The sequence below is a fragment of the Sinocyclocheilus anshuiensis genome, unplaced genomic scaffold (genome assembly GCF_001515605.1).
Source record: "Sinocyclocheilus anshuiensis isolate Anshui unplaced genomic scaffold, SAMN03320099.WGS_v1.1 scaffold167, whole genome shotgun sequence".
Lineage (NCBI taxonomy): Eukaryota > Metazoa > Chordata > Actinopteri > Cypriniformes > Cyprinidae > Sinocyclocheilus > Sinocyclocheilus anshuiensis.
Window position 1 is genome coordinate 903,605 of NW_015552552.1, and position 22,866 is coordinate 926,470.

The window sequence follows — 22,866 nt, forward strand, 5'->3', positions numbered from 1 at the left end:
GTCTGACAGCAGCCAGTGCTCCACACAGAGATCTGATCTCACCATCATCCAGTCCGTCTGGAATGACATGAAGTATCAGAAAAAACTGAGACAGACTAAATCCAGAAGAACTGTGGCAACGTCTCCAAGATGCTTCAAGAGACCTTCCTGCAAAGCTACAGTACTGTTAAAAGTTTTAGGCACTTGTATAGAAATGCTGTAAAATTAGGATGCTTTCAAGAAATAATGAAAATTTAATAGATTTTACTTTCTTGAAGCATCTTGGAGACGTTGCCACAGTTCTTCTGGATTTAGTCTGTCTCAGTTTGTTCTGTTTCTTCATGTCATTCCAGACAGACTGATGATGATGAAGAGATCAGATCTCTGTGAGGAGCACTGGCTGTTGTCAGACAAAAATCTCACTGGATTATTACAATTAATGGCTAAATTAATGTTTGGAAATGTAAACTGATATTTCCTACTGACACACTACAGCAAAAGATAGAAAAAACTGACTTTAAACCATTTTTTGTTGGTGAAAATACTAATGGCCTAAAACTTTTGCACAGTAGTGTGTGTGTGTGTGTGTGTGTGTGTGTGTGTGTGTATTATATGAGCACTCTAAATAAATAAATATTGTTTTCTTAAATATCAGTGATTATGGCTGAACTCTACATGAATGAAAATGATAGTTTGAAGTTTATTGCAAAATGGCTGAGAAAAGCAAGCTGTATTGTACTGGGTTTTATAGTGAACTATAATGAAAACTGTAAAGACATTTAATGTAATGAAAAAAAAGTTGAACTTGATGAAACCATCTAGTTAAAACTAAAACTGAAATTAATATGAATACAAAATATATAGACTATAAAATATATAACTAAATGTAATATATAATAAAACTATACTTGGTATACAGCTATATAAAAAAACTTAACAGGAATGAAAATGAAAATATAAAAACAAAAATATTAATAAAAACTCTGCATATATTAACACTGCAAGTGTGGTTATTGGGTTTAGTCTTTGGAAAATTTTGACATTTAAAAAATGTCTGCCTGACTTATGCAGTCTTTTGACTCGTGTTCTTAGGAGGAGATTGACCGTAAGGAGAAGATGACTGCAGGGTTGAATCAGACAGTACAGGAACTACAAGAACTGCTTCAGTCTGTCAACAGACAGCTTACCAAGGGAAATGAAAGGGTAGGATCCACTTTTTTGTTGTTGTTTTTTTTTTTAAAATGTATTCTAGTGTTTCTTAGATCAAATCACTGTAGCTAAACAGCATTTAAAAAATACGACCAATGTTACACATTTTACACTTGGCTTTTTAGCCAACATTGCCTATATATGCTTTTTCTTACATAATATAAAAGCATTATAAATATTTACTGTAGTTCACAGGAAATCAATTTCCAATGAATCTGATTACTGTACATTTATTGAGCATTCTGTTGGCTACTCTATTTGCTAATGTTAGTTCCCAGTTATGGTAAACAAGTGCCTTATTGTCTTTTTGTTTCAGGATGATGGAGATAAATTATACTCTAATTATAAACTGTAATGAAACCGAGGAAACCTTCGATGTGCTCTCATAAAGCCACATGACGTCATACCAGAATAACCCACCGTCAGATTCCAGCCCTGTTTACTGCACCGGATCGACCATGTGATCTCCAGTTAAACCAATCCACAATCCCAGCACACTCCAGCCTGGGGTCTCGTTCTCCCAGCAGGACCCCGACGATGTGCACTCAGTGAACCGGATCCTTTCTAATGTTGTGGCATTCCTCATATTCAGTAGACATACAGAGCAAAGGCATCCGATAGACGAGACGGTTAGACTCGTTCACGTTTCATTTGACCCTTTTTCAGTCCGAATACTTTGAATACTACTTTTTTGTTGACCAGAGAGGTTTTTATCCTTTCATATAAAGAGCGTTGAGGATATTTGTGTTGTTTTAAAAATAAAATAACTGTTATGATCTACTGACACTCACTTTGTGTTTTCAGCTCTTGTCTTGAAACCCTTAAATTCAGAGGCACATGCAAGAGATCAGTTTTAAACCAATAAATGCTTTTCCTGACTAATTATGCTCAATTTAGTATTTGTTTTCCTGGGGGCCTGTTGTAATGAGGGACATATTGCGGTATCGTGGGTGAAAGACGGGTTAAATCTGTGCTAAACACCACTGCAAGCAATTCTTTAAGTGCTGCTCAGACAGAGGCATCCTCCTCATCTGTTCTTATCACACTCTATACTGTTGCTAATTTCATTAACACTGATATTTCATTTTTTTGTAAAACAGATGACTGGTAGTAAAAGGGATGCTTGATTAAAAATGCAGTCTGGCCTCCTTTTTGTTTTTATAACAGTGTTTTCTTTCTTTCTTAAAGGTGCAATAGGTGATTGTCTTCAGAAACATTTTGTTATGCTGGTTGAAATCTCTTCTCATCCCGATAGCAATCATTAAGTTAAGTGGTCTAAATGTATTTATCTGTATTTATATATTCTGTGGAAGGCGTAGGACCAAGACATGTTCGTCCAATCAAAACGCTCGGTCCGAGCGTTTTAATTGGCTTTCCTACCTGCCTGTCAACGTATGTATTAGCATACCTCTGCGCACCCTGTTCACGCAGACAGGATACATCATCAGCGCATTCAAGCACGCTGTGCAGACAGCGAGAATGGCAGACAAACATCAATAACCCGATCTTCCTTCCTGGTATTGTAGTACTTTTACTAACTACTATAAAGTTTTCTCACCGGTGAATGACACATGATGTAGCCCAGCGGTTCTCAATTCCAGTCCTCGCGGCACCCCGCTCTGCATATTTTGCATGTCTCGCATAGTTTACACACCCGATTCAGATAACCAGCTCGTTAGAAGTGAGCTACGTGCATGAACTGTGTTCCCATAGATATGATCCCTACACAGTGTTCGTTGCTCCCTACTCCCTGAGCAGGGGAAATCCGTTGGAAGTTTACTTCACTTCGGAACATTCCTTCACGGATTTGCGCTGCGCAGCATCTTCACACACAGATGAAACTTACTAGAGAAGTGTGACATAATACACCTACGCCACTGTCTTCACACACAGACGAAACTTACTAGAGAAGTGTGAAGTGTGATATTATATACCTCTGTAAATAAATACTATTTAAATTCACGTCTCGCACACTTTAATGCCCTTTGTATGGAACATATTCGCTCGCTTCGAACTGGAATCATGGCAGAATATCCGGTGATGTCCACTTCGCAGGGCACTTACGGTCGAATAGAACAAACGTCGCACGTGATAAGAGATACATATGAAATGTGCAGAGCGAGGGTGGGGGGCGTGAGGACTGGAATTGGGAACCGCTGATGTAGCCTATTGTAATGTTGTCTCTGGTACTCTGGTCTGTCAGCGTATGTGCGTTCAGGGGGCGTGGCAGGGAGAGTGGGACGTTCGCTTTCAGTGCTATCAGGCTAAAGTTAGCATTTTCCAAGATCTCCTACTGCACCTTTAATTTCTTTCTTTCTGTCATTTCCTATCTTGAAATGGTAAGGCATAACAATAACTGATTGCGCTTTACTTTTGTGAACCAATCAATTTTCAAAGCTATTTGGTGGCATGGTAAATGTGTTGCACACAGGAATAGTTGGCTGGCAAAATATTAAAAGGCTACAGTTTTAGGAGGAAAAAGTTTATTTTAAAACAAACTAACATCACTTACGCATTCGGCAGATATAATTTTAATGAATAATATTTGTTCAATCTATGGTGCATTTTATGATGCTTTTTAATTATTTAAAGGGGTCATCGGATGCCCATTTTCCACAAGTTGATATGATTCTTTAGGGTCTTAATGAAAAGTCTATAACATACTTTGGTTAAAATTTCTCAATGGTAGTGTACAAAACACTTTTTACCCTGTCAATCAGCTCTGTTTTCAGCACCGTTCTAGTCCGTGTTGCTTTAAATGCTAATGAGCTCTGCTGACCCCGCCCCTCTCTTCTGTGGGGTGACGAGCAGACTGTAAACTTCAGCTGCGAAACTTGCTAACTAGCACATATTAGGAAAGGCGATTTGCAAAGATTCATTAAAAAACCCTTATACTCACTTCTGTAGAAAAAGCTGGATCGTGAATGATTCACGTGAACTTAAACGCTTTTAGGCAGATCGGAGATCGGCACATTCCTTTCAAAAACGAAAGTAACTTTAATTCTCTGCGCCTCAGATGTCGGGAGTAAATGACAACTGCTATGTTCATTATTACATCCAGCAACAAAACAACTCAATCGCTTAATCTGAGACGTTCTTGTCTTCCCCTGCACTGGAGTCGACACAATGGGGACAGCTCTCAGCTTACTCAGGGCGGGTCTTAAGGTAAGACAGACTTGTCAATCAACTATCGTGGGAGGGGCCTGTGCAGAACTACGTCATTCTGTCAGGAATCTCAGAACAGCCTGATTTGAGAAAGGGGATTTTAAAATAGGGATTTAAAAAAAAAAAACTTGAGTGGATTTTATTCATTATAGGATGGATGTGTACACACACTTCCAACACACATTTATGTTCAAACAACATGTAAAGTGAATTTTGCATCCAATGACCCCTTTAAACATAAACAGTTAAGAAAATATTGGATGCGTGTCAGTATAACGGATCCATGCATTTCTTATATTAGGCTAATAATGTTAATCAAACAACAAAAGAAAAACAGAGCATCACTCACTGCTCTTAACTAAGTAACTTCTGTAACTTTAATACGCAATTGTGTATATTTACTTCATACAGTAATACGGTTTTCATAAGCACAGTAAAATACAGTTTATTTAGGTAATAAGATATAATAAAATTATTTAGGTTTATTTGTATCATTGTATCTAATGGTCTCTCTAAGGGCTAAGCCCCCCTGAAGATGAAATTCTAGAACTTCCCCTGGCTGTAACGCAGTAATACAACTCATTACTAATAAAATTGGGGTAATATTATACTCGTTATAATCTCGGTAACACACGTTACAACAACATATTTTAACTCAAAATTAAATGGTGAATTTACCAACACCACAAAACAGCACCAGAGAAAAAAAATCTGCGGGTAAAATAGTCTGTCTATTTCCTGTTGCTAGAATTAGGTTGAGATGACTGCAGAGACGGAGATGCGTTGTATCATGTGTGAACAATAGCCAGAGATATTGTCAAAACAACGCGTCAAAAACCGCATGGCGCGCTGTGAGGATAATTAAAATTTAGGCTATTAGCTTAATCCTTATTGAAAATGTTTTTAAAAAGGTTTTTTTTTTACAGGTCTATTAATTTATACAATTGTCTCTCGTTGTCTCCGAGAATATGCGCCGTTAATGCAGCGTTAGAAAGCTCCGTCAGTTTTTTTACTTTCACTTTCTCTATAGTGAATTGACTGATGTTCACCTGCATGACTCTTGCGTTTGCGTGTTGCTTGCTTGTGTTGCTTGACCCCTCCCCCATAATATCAATTGTTTATAGGCCTTTTAGGCGATTTGTTTTAGGTTTATAATGTTTATCAACATTTAGATTTACGCTCTAAAAAAAATCCTTATTTTTTTCCACCCAAATGCTGGGTTGAGCCATTTTTTTGGGGGTTATATTTTTCAGTATTTGGGTACTTTTTGTGCTTCCCAGCTCCTGGGTCAGACATGATGTAACCCAATGTTTGGGTAGCCTAGTTTTATGCAGAGCAACATACAGGCGCGCGGTGTGAATCACCTAAAAGCAGTGGCGCTAGGGCGGGGCTGTGCCACTGGGTGGATTTTTATCATTATAGGGTGGATGTGTATACACACTTCCAACACACATTTATGTTAAAACAACAACAAAAGTAAATTTAGCATCCGATGACCCCTTTAAATATGGAGAGTGTATTTTATAGTTCTATAGTAAAAAGGAAATAGAAATTAAATATACATTATAAAATCTAAAATATTTTATGTATTTATTTTTGAAAATCTTATTTTCTCAAACACTGCAATTATTTGATTTGAATTGAACAGTAATATTGTAAAATATTATTAAAATTTTAATAATATCATTTATTCCTGTGATGGCAAAGCATCATTACTCCAGTCTTCAGTGTCACACGATCCTTCGGAAATCATGCTGATTTGCTTCTCAATAAATATTTCTTACTGTTTGCAATGTTGAAAATGCTGATTAATATTTTTGTGGAAACACACTTTTTTTTTGCATTGATTTGAAAAAGTATTTTATTTTTTTATTTTTTTAATCGTGTAAAACTCCGTCATTTAATGCATCCTTGCTAAATAAAAGTAATTTATTTAAAATAATCCTACTGACCACCCAAAAACCACTGCCAAAAACTTTAAAGATTGCTGTATATATTTATTTTTAAACATTTAGCTTTGAATGGGTTGATTTTTTGGTTTAGTTTTCAGAAAGTGCGTATGAGTTGTACACTATACAGCAGGGGGCAGTCATAATTTAATAAATGTCTTACTAGCAGTCATCTGGATGCAATCTAGGTGGAAAGAACTCATTAAGGCTGTGACACAATCCCATCATTTCGCATGATTAAGCTCATCTCTATGAAAGACCAAAACAGACAAATAGTTGTAATATCAGACTTCTTTACTTCTTTTTAAAAGATTGATTATTTATAATTAGCATCTACTTAATCAGCCTCACATAAGACAAACCAAGTAGGCCTATCATTTTTCTACCTATGGAACATAAAAAATGAGTTATTGCGTAGAATGTCCAAGCTGCTCCTTTACATTTAAGAACCTGGTAACCGAATGCAACGTGAGGGTGGTGCGTTTTCATTTTTCAGGTGAATTGTCCCTTTAAATTAATCGCGCTTAATGTTCACACAATGCTTTAAATTCAAAGTAGCCTACATCACACATTTTCACTTACTTTTGTTTTTCTTCACAAGGCTGCAATGATTTAGACTTTAATTAAGGGTGAAGAACAAATTAAAGGATAACAAGAAAACTTTTGTGCGGCTCTGAGGTCAGCAGACACATTCCAGCCATTCCCTCCTTGTGTCATCCTACAATCAGCTGATCTCAGACCCGCCTCTGTCTGTGACATTATCATATGGACATTTTACCATCATACACTGGCATGGAGGTTAAGTAGTGACAAGTAGTAGATAAACCCCATATACTGTATATCCAAAAAGTGTGTGGACTTCCCCTTCTTATTAGTGTCTTTCTGCTATTCCTGTCATTTTTGTGTGGACATCTTAATGCTACAGCTACACCATGACACTCCAGAGCAGTGGTTTTCAAAATGTGGGTCGCAGAGTGGAAATAGCTGTGCATTGCAAATACTAGAATGGTGGTGCTTATATATTCAATTAAGTTTGTTGGTGGGCATAACTTTACATGGTGGGCATAATACTTACATATTTCTGACATGACACACCACAAGAAGTGTTTTCTGGCGCTCTTGGTGTTATATGCAAAAACACACACAAAAAAAAATTTGTTGGCCTATCTGAAAATGCAAAAGCAAAGAAAACTTGTGCTTATTAAAAGATTGCCCATGGGCATTTATTATAAATGTTATTTTTTCATCATTATTGTTATGAGTTTTATGCATGTATTTTTATTATTTTATTGTATTTTTTTATGGTTTTTTGTTTCTTTCCCTGGCAGTTGTTATTTTTCTTCTCACTGTTGTTGATTGTTGTAACGAACGAGAGCGTGACAGAGATCCAAGTGCAAGCTTTTATTAAAATAGTGCGTAATCCAAACAGGCAGGTTCCAACACCAGCAAACAGTAATATCCACGGCAAAGCAGAAGAGTAATCCAAAACGAGCGATGGTCAGGGCAGGCAGCAAGCAATCACAATAAACAGAGAAACAGTCCAAGGTCAAAAACAAGGCAAGGCAATGGCAAGAAACGCTCAGTAATGTCCGCTAGCAGTGAAACAAGACTTTGCGATATGGTGTGTGTTTGTGTGTCTTAAATAGTCCTGATTGGAACCAGCTGTGTATGCAATCAGTTCCTAGGCATGGGGTGTTATGGGAAATGGAGTTTGTGAGACAATGGTAAAGGTTCGGGATGGAGTGCCCTCTGGAGGAGCTTGTGGGCACTCCAGCTGGACATCGTGACATAGCCCCCCCCCTTAAGGAGTGGCTTCCAGACGCTCTTAAAACAGAACAGAAATAAGTCCAGGAGGGAGGTGGAGCGGAGGCGGAACAGGGGGAGGGACGGAGACGTGGCTTAGCAGACGTGACGTGTGCAGGCTGTGGCTTAGCAGACGTGACGTGAGCAAGCCCTGGGGTAGCAGACATGATGTTAGCAAACTATGGCTTGGCAGACATGTGAGCAGACTCTGGCTCTGGTTTAGTGCCGTGTTCCTTCTCCACGACACCCACGGTGAAAGCAGATCCACTCAGTTGCAATCCAAAGTCTGTCTGCCACATATTCTTCAATGGAGCGATTACCTTGATGGAGGCCGAATGAGGCGTGATGCTGGATCCATGGTGATCTGGTGTTTTATAAAGCTGCTGGATCTGTGGTAGGCAAAGTCTTCTGTAACGAACGAGAGCGTGACAACAGAGATCCAAGTGCAAGCTTTTATTAAAATAGTGCGTAATCCAAACAGGCAGGTTCCAACACCAGCAAACAGTAATATCCACGGCAAAGCAGAAGAGTAATCCAAAACGAGTGATGGTCAGGGCAGGCAGCAAGCAATCACAATAAACAGAGAAACAGTCCAAGGTCAAAAACAAGGCAAGGCAATGGAAAGAAACGCTCAGTAATATCCGCTAGCAGTGAAACAAGACTTTGCGATGTGTTTGTGTGTCTTAAATAGTCCTCCTGATTGGAACCAGCTGTGTATGCAATCAGTTCCTAGGCATGGGGTGTTATGGGAAATGGAGTTTGTGAGACAGTGGTAAAGGTTCTGGATGGAGTGCCCTCTGGAGAAGCTTGTGGGCACTCCAGCTGGACATCGTGACAATTGTTTTTCTGTTATTATCTGTTGGGAAAAAAAGAAAAAAAAAACGTAGAGATCTGTGTAGTCGGATTTACGGACAAATTAATTGGTTCTTTTAAAGAATTGTTACAAAGTTTTCACTAACTCAAGGCAAGGGTTGCTGCTTTGCGTAGTTTGTGCTTGCTGTGTAATAATTATTAAAATAGCAACTTAAAACCTGTTCACACCAATGATCAGTCTGATAGAGTGCTGCAGCTATGACATCAAAACCCAGAAGAATAATTCGCCATGGGTTCCCACTAGATTTTCCTATAAAATAAGGTCTGACGTAAATATAAATTTACGATACTTGGACGTTTTGTTCTACAATGTAAATTACACGCATCCATACTTAAAACGCAAATTATGTTTATTTTTAAAAACGTGTGTTTATAATAAACTCCACCTTATTTTTCCCGTAAGAGCGCCGGGAAATTTAATGTGTCTCGTTTCCGGTGTCATCAGCATCCAGCTATTTTTAGCTGTACAAAACAGCTCGTTATGCTGCTTGATATTGGTGTGTCTTAACATATTATTTGAATGTATTATCTCAATTGGTTAGTAGTGCAAACAGTTTTACCTTTTACTACACATTGTTATTCTTCTCGTTATTTCCCTACCGCGGCTACTGAACCGGAAGTCTCGCACATTTACAGAAAATGGCTTACTTCCGCTTTGAAAAAAAAAGGTGGATTAGACCGTTTGGGGTGTGAGTGTGTGCAGTTTACGTTGTACAACAAAACGCCAAAGTTTCGCCAAGTTATGTTTGCCACAGACCTTATTTTATTCATGAATTGGAAAAACCCCATTATAAAACCCCGTAAACTCTTGAACCCATGGCAAATTAATCATCTGGGAGTTGACATACTGTAACAGCTGCAGCACTCCATTCTACACAGATACACAGAAACAAATGTTATTGGGACAGGTCCTGCTGTTTTTGTTTCCAAAGTTAAAAGGGAATAAAGAACAAAATGTTAAAAAAAATTTGTTTTCTTCTAAGGTGTTTAAATATTGCTGGCCCACTTTGACTGACTGGGCTTTAACCTTCAGTTATTATACACAAATTCATTAAATAAACTGACATTCACTGGTCATTTTATAGTTGACACGTATAATTGACTTTTTTAGAAAACAGAAACATGTCTACAGTCAGGAAATTCCAGTCAGAGATGGAAGAAAGGAAAGAGAGAATAGAAAGGAAGTCAAGGCATTCAGTTCAGTATGTGGAATGAAGAAAAGATGAGAGGAGCAAAATGTAGATGCAGAATATAAAGCTTTAAAGTATGGACACAATTAAAGTTCGTTTAAAGTGTTTAGAGAACAGACAGAAAAACATTTTTACATATGGTTATTTTAAATGTTCATTATTTTTAGACTATTTGTTGTTGCTTGTGTTATAGTCACATTTTTAACATATTGTAGAGTTCATTTAGTTAATATTCCGATTTCTGAAAATTCTGATATTCATCAAATTTAACGTCAACACAACATGATCTTTCAGTTGTTTGGAATTTCACACATGAATTGAGATGAGGATTTACACATGATTTATTTGACTCATAACCTGTTGGTTGTATATTTTTGGATTTGTTAAATATGTTGTTAAATATTTTTGTCTGATAATATGTGTTAATTGTGTGTTTTTAATTAAGATGCAGAATAATTTTTGATAAATAAGGGATGGCCCACTTTACCTGAAAAGATGTTTTTCTGGAGTGCATGATCTAAAAATGTTTATTGGTATATACCATGCAAATAACACTTTATATGAACCATATTCAAATTGAAATATTATAGCTGGACATTAAAGTTAACAAAAGTAATAAAGAAAATAAAATAAAAAACATCTAGGTATATAAATCACACGTTTTACAAAAAGTGGCCCACTTTACCTGCAATCGCCCAGTGCATTATCGGACTCGTGCATCGGATGAGTGCACACGATAATGTCTACTGGTTTCAGACACAACTACAATATGGCTGTACTATAAATGAATGCACTAGGCCTGGCTATATAAGGGTATATGGGGCAATTTCGGACAAAGCTAAAGGTTTGAATCAGTCTGATGAATTCTTCACTGAATGAAACTGAATCCGTGTGGCTTCTGAATCAGCATGTGACTCATGTACTGAATGAATCATTACTTCAATATAGCCATTAGGCTGTTTGCTTTGCCACCATGAAAGCAAAATATCCTAGTTATTTTTATAGCTTACCATAATAATCCAATGGGACTGATATGTAGGCCTAGCCAATGTGATAATATGGAAAATATAAAAGTTAACTAAAAGAGAACAAATGCTTCTTCCCTGTATATATTTTTTTCTGGTTGGTGTGGTCGAGATTGATTATCTATTTAGGTGGGTATTAAAAAGTTGATTCCTCCTAGAATTGTGACCTTTCCAATTCATTACAAGAAGTCAGTACTATAATATACACTGTATTATATCACAGTATCACTGTTTTCTCTGTTGCACATTGCACTCTTTTTCAAATGTTTTACCACACTATGCACAGTATACGCTTGTGTAAAAGATATGTGCTTGTATTAAATGTGCACTTGTAGTGTGTTTAAGTACTTAAAAAGAGTGCACTGTCATGACATGTCATGTAGATGTTTTAAAATGTAATAGTGTCAAATTAATAGTTTTACTCTATTTTACTCTATACTCTATTTTAAAGACAACAGAATTATGAAATTCCTGCTTGAGTGGGTCAAAAAACTTGTATTAAATGTGCACTTGTAGTGTGTTTAAGTACTTAAAAAGAGTGCACTGTCATGACACAGGTAGATGTTTTAAAATGTAATAGTGTCAAATTAATAGTTTTACTCTATTTTACTCTATACTCTATTTTAAAGACAACAGAATTATGAAATTCCTGCTTGAGTGGGTCAAAAATCACTCTGAAGTTGAACTAATTGCATTTATTATAAATTCAAACTATAATACAGTTTCATTTAATTTGAAATAACATGCATAAGTGTCCGAAAACAATACATTCGATTCACACTTTTAAGGTATATTATTTATGTAAGTATGCTAAAGTGTACTTCTTTTTCACAATGGTACATCCATACTGCAGATATAGTAAGGATAGTATGGAAATATATTCCATTTATGAACATAACCATTGATCATCAGAGGAGGCTAAACAGGGTTTTCCTATTTTAGGTGTCCATTTTGGAAGTGGTGTAAAATAACACATGAACGCAGAGCGTGACATTACTCCTCTGACCTGAAGCAATAACTTACATGAGTCAAAGTCCTCAAAGATCTTCTTGAAGCTCTCACAGTCTGATAGACTTACACAGGTTGAGTAACAACAACATCATTTACTGACTCTGCTGTGGTAGAATCAGTCACGGTGAATTCGAACAGTTAGTCATACACATTCTTTTGAAACTTACAAAAATGTAACTGGTGACAATGAGTTCTTCAGCGCTAGGGATCTTTGTCTTAGGCTAGGGATGCACGATATTATCGGACTGATATCGGAATCGGCCGATAACGGCTTTAAATGTAAATATCGGCATGGGCCCAATATGAAAAATTATGCCGATATGTCTTGCCGATAAGAGGAATGCGTTAACTCACATGTGCTCAGGGTGTGCTAGTGATTAGATCATGTCAGCAGTGTGGCTTCTTCTTGAAGCAAAGTTTTGTCTTGATGATTAGATTGACTGTTTGGATCACTGCATTTAATCTGTGAATGCACATACAGAATGAAGCGTTTGGTGTATGATAGAGTAAACAGTAATAGCACTTGCAGTGACAGCCTCCCCCGGGTCCTAAAGCCCGTTCAGTAAGGAGTTTTAATCTGTAGGGGGTGCTGTTGGCCTACTTCTAATTAAATTAAAAGTAAAATAGCCTACACAAATAACATTTAGACTGTTTCTGATTAAATAAAGCAGTAATTGATGTCATAAAATAGTGAGTATGTTTTGATTTAAAGGTCAGAATCTATAGCAGTACATGAAAAAAAAAATCAGAAACATGACACTTGTAAATTAAATAATTTTATATATACTGATTTATTCATTAATGTGTAATATGTTGTATTTTTAATACAAATTATGAGCTCTGAAAGATTTTCAGAATTTTTACAACTCTTTTGCTTTAGATCATCTACAAATTTTGCTTTAGACCATCTACAAATGTTAAATCTTAAAATAACATTTTTGGGTTAACACTGCATCTTTCTGGGGGGGCGGGAAATGCAGCAATTGATATATAGTTTATTTATAGTTATTTTCAAAGCTTCAATGTACTGTAAAAAAACCTTCATTATTGTTTAATTCTAACAATTAAGTTCTTGTTAAAAACTAACCAAAATTAAAAATATTTTGCTTATCATTTCTGCACAGGAGAGACTTGGTGTTGTTTCCAAACAAAAGGAAATATATTGGTATCGGTATTGGCCAAAATGAGTTGAAAAATATCGGCATATCGGATATCGGCAAAAATCCAATATCGTGCATCCCTATCTTAGGCCACTAAAAAGCACCTTAAAAGTAAGCAAAACAACTCCCTGACAACCACCCACAAAATAAACTAGCATTGCAATGTTTTCTTCAGATCATCCTGAGCAGTGTTGGGGGTAATATATTACAAGTAACGCGAGTTACGTAATCAGATTACTTTTTTCAAGTAACTAGTAAAGTAACGCATTACTTTCCATAAAAAGTAACTAAGTACCGTAATTAGTTACTTTTTTATGGAGTAACGCAATATTGTAATGCATTACTTTTAAAAGTAACTTTCCCCAACACTGATCCTGAGTAGTGTTTATGCATTATGAAAGAAAACGAAATCATGATTCGGTCCAGATTTTGACTCTTGTCTAAGTTGCGCAATCATTCTCTTATACGTCATGCCTACTAATTTCTCTTTTGTTCATGCAGTTATATTCTCATAGTACAAAGATCTAAACCAGACACATGCCTTTCAGGAACAGCAGCTCTTTGCATCTGCTATCCATCAAGATGGAATGAGCGACCAAGTCTTTGATCCTTCATCCAAGCACGTGGAGGGTGGGAGAGGGGTTGACTAATTCATAAAAAAACCTCTGCCCATACGCAACACACATGTGCTCATTGGATGCTGTCAGCATGTTGGTGAAATTGAGAAATATTTAAGTCATTGACACGGCATGTTATTCATCAACATACTAAGCAAAACAAAATCTTGTGTTTGTTTACTCAGAAGTGGCATAATGTAAGAACAATAGAAGCAGATTTTTGGACGCACCTACCGTGCAACTAACTGTTTAAAAACAGATTAGTGTTGCAGTAATTAATTACAAGATCTGGGATGTTCTATAGATGTTTAATTAAAATTCTCTCAAAATGAATGTGTTTTTAAAAAGAGCCTCTGTATAAAGATGGGCATACATCTGGTTTATTAGTTTGTTTATTAGTGGGAGGTAAGCAGAAGTGAAATTTAAGAATATACACCACTGTTCAAACGATCAAATACATTTTGGCTTTATTGAGCAGAAGCTATTTCTTTCAAAAACATTAAAAAGTCTTACTGACCGCAAACGTCTGAACAAGTCATAGAGACATTCTTAAATTTGTTTATGATTTTAGTGTTTACTATTTCTTCTGTTTTATTTTCATTTTACTTTATCGTCAATTTTTTGTTATTTTATGGCACTTTATTCATTGTTGTACTTCAGTCAACTCATGTTTTAAATATTGCTATATAAATAAATTTGACAGTGGCATTTTAGAAAATCTGTATGGGGTGAAATTCGTGTCCAAATTACATTTCAAAACATGTCCAATTAAAGTAAGTAAATAAATAAATAAATAGATCAACCTTGGAATTATAAGGTTCTATCTGTTATTCACATATTGTTATTCTGTGACAACTTATTTACATTATTTGATGTTTCTTCTGTAAGCTGTGTACATTTTGGGCCTTTTTTAGAGAAAACAAAAAGGGTTCTATCTACTGAAATCTATGTCAATATTTCAAAACTGCTTAGAATGCAGATAGAACCTTACAATTGCAAGGCGATGAAATAAATAAATAAGCTATATATTGTAAAATCAAAATGAAGCCTATTTCTAGCCTATGTTTTGCTTCTGTGACATTATTTCATGACAATCAAGCACATTGTCCCCATATACAACTTTGCATTACTGTTAAGCATCTGGATATTCCGTAAATCTTTTATTTTTTTTTTTACAATTTTTTCTTGTTTGTTATTCCCATTATTCAGTCACATTCCTATCAGCATTATGGCAGTACAAAAAATAATATCAAAGTGTGTGTGTGTGTGTTTTTAAATAATATATGTAGGCTTCATATTCTTTAAACAAAATATAATTCACTTTTTTTCTACATTTTTCCTTTTTTTTTTTTCTTCTTTTTTTGATAGATTTTTGTGAAATTTACCCATATGTGACCCTGGAGCACAAAACCAGTCTTAAGTCGCTGGGGTATATCTGTAGCAATAGCCAAAAATACATTGTATGGGTCAAAATTATCAATTTTTCTTTTATGCCAAAAATCATTAGGACATTAAGTAAAGATCATGTTCCATGAAGATATTTTGTACATTTCCTACTGTAAATATATTAAAACTTAATTTTTGATTAGTAATATGCATTGCTAAGAACTTCATTTGGATTACTTTATAACTACTTTATAACTTTCATAACTTTAAAGGCAATTTTCTCAATATTGTGATTTTTTTGCACCCTCAGATTCCAGATTTTCAAATAGTTGTATCTCGGCTATCCTATCCTAACAAATGGAAAGCTTATTTATTCAGCTTTCAGATGCTGTATAAATCTCAATTTCGGAAAATTTGAACCTTATGACTGGTTTTGTGGTCCAGGGTCACATATATTGTATAAATCTCAATTTCGGAAAAATTGACCCTTATGACTGGTTTTGTGGTCCAGGGTCACAAATAATGACTCCAGAACAAATAAAGGATTTGCAGCTGTGACAAAGCATGGTGGGTTAAGGTAATTATGACTGAACAAAGCTCTGGAGCTCTGTTTATTTATTTATTATTTATTTTAGGTAAAACACCCACCAAAAAAACCTAACTGCTCTGGATGGACTGTGGTGACAGTGTGGGCTAATTACAAGACTTCACAAAAGTGTGGAGGTAACACATTCAGCAGGAACCTGTGAAGGACTGAACAGCCATCAAAGTACATGAGGAGTAGAGGAGTTTAACAGCTGATCGGGAGGTTTGGCCAAAAGTACACTAGGAGGCCTCACTACCTGTGATCAATGACAACACTATTTTAGCATGCAATTATTTAGAGAAAGTGAACTGACAACAAGCACTCAAATGAGAACATACACTCCAATTTGTCAAAGGAAGAACGAATGGCAAGAGAGACATTTTCAAACTGATATTAAAAACAGTTTCCCCACAAATCAATATTCTGTCATCATTTACTCACCCTCACATCTGATTTGCTGTTCCATGCAAGAAAGAAAATAAATGGTGACAGAATGTTCCTTTTCAGTGAACAAATCTTTTGGGTTATTTTACTTCCATAACACGTCTTCGTTCAGACAAGTGGAAAGAAAACAATACATACACACAAGTGTTTATTATATTACACTTTATCGATTCAATATAACACATACTTTAAAGATTGACTCTGAAATTTACTTTTTTCAGGTTTTTTTTCAGAAATCTCCACTTCAGTAGCACTTACATACACCAAACTTTACAGTTTTATTCCCATATTATGAAGATTTTAACAGAGGGGTTTGTTCATACAATATTAAAAATAAACATGAACCTTCATCATTCAAGAATTTTATGATTCATGATTAAAATGCTCTTCAAAAAAAAAAAAAAGAACTATATAAAATATAACAACTGTTCACTGAATAGTTATTTGGGGAACCCAAAAAAAATGGTTTCAAGTGTATATAATTTACCTGATTTATATAACATTTTATTCTTAAACTATTTGGAATATTTTATGACAGTATTTTGAGATTTATGCAGATATCCAATAAAAAGGATCTGATAAAAAGATCTGCTCTTTCTGATAAAAAGGGATATCCAAAAACGCCTATGTAAAAACTAACTCCAATATGTCTAAATAAATACATAAATTGAACCAGTTATTATACATTTTTTAGATTAATGTTCTGAAAATGTATGCACATTAGGCCATATTTAATGACATAATGCCACATTTGCATATTTAAACAACATTTCAGAAAACTTGTAATACAAAAGAGTTGTCTTATTGTACCATGATTAATCAAGTGGGGAAGTATGATAATATCTATTAGTTAAAAAATCCTGTGGTGTCTTGCCTTCAGCAGAAATATACACATTTTTAGTGTCTCAAAATGTTTCAAATACAGATGTGAGAGATCTATAATCCTAATTATCAAGCCATCAAACTTAAAACAGACTCTCAATGCTTCTGTGAAGGCATGTATGGATGAAAAGCAAACTCCTAGCAAATGGCTCATTCGTGTGGACTGAGCTGTTAACAGCATGATGTCTGTGATGGAACTGAAGGCATTTAACACAGTGATGATTTACAGCATTGCGGGTCAACAGTTTATATTCTATAGTGAAAATCTATAGTGACGTGACATGCGGCCAAGTATGGTGACCCATACTCAGAATTAGTGCTCTGCATTTATCCCATCCTAAGTGCACACACACAGCAGTGAACACACACACACACACACACCGTGAACACACACCCGGAGCAGTGGGCAGCCATTTATGCTGCGGTGCCCGGGGAGCAGTTGGGGGTTCGGTGCCTTGCTCAAGGGCACCTCAGTCGTGGTATTGAAGGTGGGAGAGAGCGCTGTACATTCACTCCCCCCACCTACAATCCCTGCCGGTACGAGACTCGAACCCACAACCTTTGGGTTCTCAGACCCAATTGCCTAATTTACATATGTTGTGGCTCCACATGGGCTTTTTGAAAGTCAAAATCATTTATTTGTAAAGGCAAATCCCACTCAGAATATTACAAAAATGATAGCTGCAATTAAAGTGATAGTTTTAAAGATAGATTAAGATGTACAATGAAAGTCAAAGGGGTCTAATGTTGTTAGGATCACAATGTTCTGCAAAATATCTTCTTTTGTGTTCTGCAGAAAAAAAGAAAAAGTTATATAGCTTACCTTTGACGTGAAGGTGAGTAAATGATGACAGACCTTTTGTTTTGGATGAACGTGCCTGTATAATAGCCTACACTAAAATGTAGAGATTTTGGTGTGCTGTTTTAAATCAGTGGAAACGCAAACACATTTAGCCTATTGATGATTAACGTTACTGATACGCGGGCTACTGTTATTGCACTATATGAGTGACACTTACAAAGAAATAAAAATGTATTTTTTTCAAACTATTATTATTATTTACGTAAAGTGTACCCAAATCGAAAAATCAAGTGTATTACTTTAAATATATCGTAAGTTTCAGCTTTTGTTTACATGATTGAAGGTGCCGCCTCAGACCGCCGTTGTGTTGGATTGTGCCGTTAGAGGGGGTGCATTTTTTTTTTTAGCTTAAAAGTTGAAATATATCACTGGATCAAACTGTCCATTACAGATTATGCAGAGGCAACACAGTCTTCAAAAGTTTCCAAGTAAACAGCAACTAATGATAATCCTACGAGAATATTCACTATAATATTTGGAAAGTTTATTCGCGTGCTTCCCCGCGTAAAGTCGTTCTAAGTGAATGGTACGGTCCACCCCCTACTAGTACTGTTTTTCTTATTAAGTTACTCGCTGTTCCTATAATGAAATATGCCCGAGACATAAGGATTTATTATTATCATTATTTCTTAAATCTCTCTCGGATGTAGGATTTCACTGACTTTGTTCTTTTCTGAAAAGTACTCGGGAGCAGGTAAATGGGAAATATGGCAGTTAGGAGCGTCCTTTGAAGTCTTTTCCCTTTTCGTCGCTGGATTGATCGTGTAATTGAGAGGGTGTTGTTTGAAAAGCCTCATGTTTTCACCGGGTCAAGAGGAGCACTGTGCGCCCACCAAAGAGCCAGTAAAGTACGGCGAACTGGTGGTTTTGGGGTGAGTCCATAAGCGCAGCTATTTTTCCTCATGTGTGTCCAATATTGACGAGTTCACGCGATTTTGGTTCTATTATTTGCTGTTTCGAAGTTTCCTTTTATAATCTCCCAATAGGGTTCTTCAGAAACTCTTTAATATATTTTCAAACCGCTGTTTAGTTTATAACTGCGTTTTTGGAGACTACGGAAATAGTAGTTTGTTTACACACTTGATATTGGTGTGCCAGACCTCCCAGCTCTTATAATTCACGCGCTCACGTTACTGCACAAATGAAACACGTGCGCTGTAGCGAGCGCTGTCTGTAAGCTAGCACGAGCCAGTCAAATAACTACATTTAGGCACTCATTATTTTTATGCACGAAAAATCATCCTCTAAAGTGATTTCCTGATGTCTTAGAAACACGGTTTTTAAACGTGATGTGCATTTTGTTCTATCATGGGGGTGGATGGTTAGGCTGTGAATTGGTTTAATCCTCAACACTCGGATTTTGGCACCAGCGTTTGGGTTTGGATGGGACCTTCTCATCGGGATCGTTCATCATCAGTGCGGGAAGTCATAACGAGATGAAGGGCGGAAGCAGCCCACTAAAGTTATTTGTTCCCCCTTCTTTCTGTGACTGAGCAAAGAGGCTGTCTCCTATTTACAATACCCCCTCCTCGCTCTGCTGGGTTGTAAATCACATATGTTCAGTGATCTAGAGCAGGGCTTTTCAAACCTTTCCTGGAGCACTGCATATTTTGGCTTTCTACCTCATTAGTTAAAAGATGCTTTGGATGTGTCAGATAAGGGCAATCCAAAATGAGCAGAATCCTGAATTCATATTGATGGCATTACAATCAAAATCATCCAATCCCAAGAGATGTTTAACCTCAAGCATCTGAAATGTGCTATAGACCTTCATATTTTTTTAACCTATTAAAGCCTACTGTGTCATGTTTTATACATGCATTTGTAAAGCTTTTAAATTATGAACAAGATCACAGATTTGCTAGGAAGTGTTGTATACAATCTGCTACATGCCTGCTGCCATGTGATTGATAGTTTATACTAAATGTAAAAATGTCCAGTGTCAGGTTGTGGTATTTTAAGATTAACTTTTAACTCAGGCATAAGATTAACTTTTATATTGTTAGTAGTAATTTAAGATGAGCATTTACTGGACTGAAGCAACTTGATTATCTGTATATCATTTTTTTTAGAAAAGTCAATGTTAAAATATATCATACATGATAGATCAGGCTTTTGAGGAACGTTTATTTCTCTCAGACATCATTGTATTGCATTGGCAGCATTGCATTATATGTTTTGCCCTCCACGAAAACTGCATAGCTTTGATTAATAAAACTAAACATTTAAACACATCTTACTTAGACATATTATTGGGAGCTATAAAGTGACAACTGATATTTATGTGCAATTTATGTTGTGAAGATTTTATTGTTTTACATTACGAGCTATCTCAATTTCTATCAGCATCGGCACCAAATTACATGTTTTTGCTCAGTTTGGGCCTCTGAATATAATTGGTGTTTCTTCCTCCTTAAAGGCACAATATGTAATTTTTGCCATTAGAGGGCGCATATTCAAAATAAACATAGACAAAGGCGTAGTTTGATGACAACGTGACTGAGTGTGGAATCATGGGAGTTGTGGTCTTCATCCCCACAGCCGATGCAATCCGACGGGACTCGGGCAGAAATCATGTTCATGGATGAGCTAATGATTTATTAACGTACTAGAATGAAGCAGGATGAGGTTGAAAGCCGTCGAAGCGAAATGAGGCCGCTGAACGAGCGCGACACACGGCTCGAAAGCAGCGGAGCTTTTATTATGCCACAGTCGACCGCTTCCGCTGCTTCCGGTCGTGCGTATGTGGGGGAAAAAGCAGTGCTGTTTTATCATACTAGATACATTTGAAAGCTCTGTTATAATGCTACTCTGTGCGGTCATCACCGGTCTATTAAAACACACAACATATTAAAGCGTCTTTGGTGTTTCCATGTTTTCTACAAAACAAAACCGGAAATCGAGGGGTTATGACGTCATTGGCAGGCGACACAATGACACTATGGACACGGTCCGTGTCACTAGTTAAAATTGCTTATTTCTCTGGATTTAAACATTCTTCGAAACATTTGGGATAATGTAAGTCAGCAAAATATATAACACTGTTCTAGTGATTTTTGGATATTTTAATAAAAAAATCTTACATATTGTGCCTTTAAATGGGAGCTCCATATTCCCTTACTACTGTATATGAGCCATAAAAAATGTTCCATTTCAAAATTTTAGATTTCTGATTATTCCATATGTCAGTCTTTACAGGGCTAAAACAGCAATGAGATGAATTTCAAGGGTTCAGAGGTACACGTTTTTGTTGGAGCAGCTTGTCTAAGAGCACAGAACGCTTTGTTTCAGTCTCCAATTTGACGTCAATATGTAGGCCAACTTGGCTGCAGGCGCCCTGGGTCCCTCTGGAATTTCCTATGTTTTTTTTTTTTTTTATAATAGTGGTTTTTGATTTGAGTGTCATGTTTTGTTTCGTAACAAGTGTCGTCTGATTTCACATCCTTATGGTGGCTGTAGGTCCTTGTTTAACAACCTGTGTTTTAAAACACAGCAGCTTCATAATACCTTTAAAATAAATACATAAAATCATGTAACGTTTGTAGAATAAAACAAAGTTTCTTGGAGGAATAATTTTCAAGAAAATGCTTATTCTTTTTTTTTTAATGCAGAATATAATTTTAAATATGACGGAGACATACAGCCTTTGTAAGATTAATGTAAAAAATATCATAATTGTGACTTCTGAGCACATTAATGATTGGGCAGTCATATTTACAAGCATATCATCTCGAGTTCAAGGATTCCCACAAGTTTCCAAGTTGTGAAGTTGTAGGTGATGTCGATTTGAGCCCAGGTGATTTTACCAGGAAAATTAGCTGAAAAGCGGACCAATGTGACTGCAACTTAGGTGATCGCCTAAATGAATAATTTTCATCATTCTGAGTTCAGATGTAGTTTTATTCAGAATATAATTATTTTGTTTTGTTATGGTTACATCTGCATTATTTTGCCAAATTAAATGCATGATGTTATCATAAGTGTCCGACTCAAGGTAGAGGCTTCCCAGGTGCACTTAAAAGGCAACATAATTTCAGAATCTCATAAAAGTTAACACATGACCCAAACCATCACATAACTGTAAAGCTTTATCAGTAGAAGTTTACAGTTGAGTGGTTTGTGTTTTATATGTAAAGTGAATAAAGTTTTATTATGCACCTGTCATAGTTAGGGTTGGGTACCGAACTCGGTACTTTTAAGGTTACCGACCGAATTTGCGTCGGTACTACCGAGTACCGATTCACGTTAAATCAATCATGCCAAATTTTGGTACCTGAGAACGCATCTGGGCGCATGCGCTACAGACAGAGAAAGAGAGACCCTGTGACGTGATGTCACCCCTGCAACTCATTCAAACAACACACAGGGCAAGCCGAAATGTTCTGAAGTGTGGTTACATTTCTAGGGCCATATGGTTTCTGCGAAAACGCGGATGGGATCGTGGAGTCTATTCATAAAAACTTAATTTACTCTATAGCGCAGAATGCCACGGAATTCGTCAATTTTGGACGAATAAATCAAAAGTAGCCACTGCCACTTAATTCGAATCGCGATATGAACTAGTGTCTGTGAATATTAAAATGCAAAAAGACGGTTTAAATATGAATCCTGCATGTTCCGCTTGCCTCTGTATGTATGAATGGCGGAAACGCAGTTTTGTTTACTACACAAATACTGAAGCACGCGTGACGCTCGCGGTGATTTTCGGCCTCTGCGTCTCACTAT

General features: G+C 36.3%; 2 protein-coding genes across 2 annotated transcripts in view; both read left to right on the top strand.

Moving 5' to 3' along the window:
* The window catches only part of LOC107664460 (kinectin-like), a 39,212-nt gene extending 36,890 nt beyond the window's left edge, over nucleotides 1-2,322 (top strand). Inside the window, exons 35-36 of the mRNA XM_016455029.1 lie at nucleotides 1,072-1,182; nucleotides 1,505-2,322. Coding sequence (XP_016310515.1) covers nucleotides 1,072-1,182; nucleotides 1,505-1,543 — 150 coding nt within the window. The 3' untranslated portion in view covers nucleotides 1,544-2,322. The remainder of the gene's footprint in view (nucleotides 1-1,071; nucleotides 1,183-1,504) is intronic.
* Nucleotides 2,323-18,709: 16,387 nt separating this feature from the next.
* LOC107664501 (E3 ubiquitin-protein ligase pellino homolog 2) overlaps nucleotides 18,710-22,866 on the top strand; it is a 61,816-nt gene continuing 57,659 nt past the window's right edge. The window contains exon 1 of the mRNA XM_016455088.1: nucleotides 18,710-19,013. Coding sequence (XP_016310574.1) covers nucleotides 18,937-19,013 — 77 coding nt within the window. The 5' untranslated portion in view covers nucleotides 18,710-18,936. The remainder of the gene's footprint in view (nucleotides 19,014-22,866) is intronic.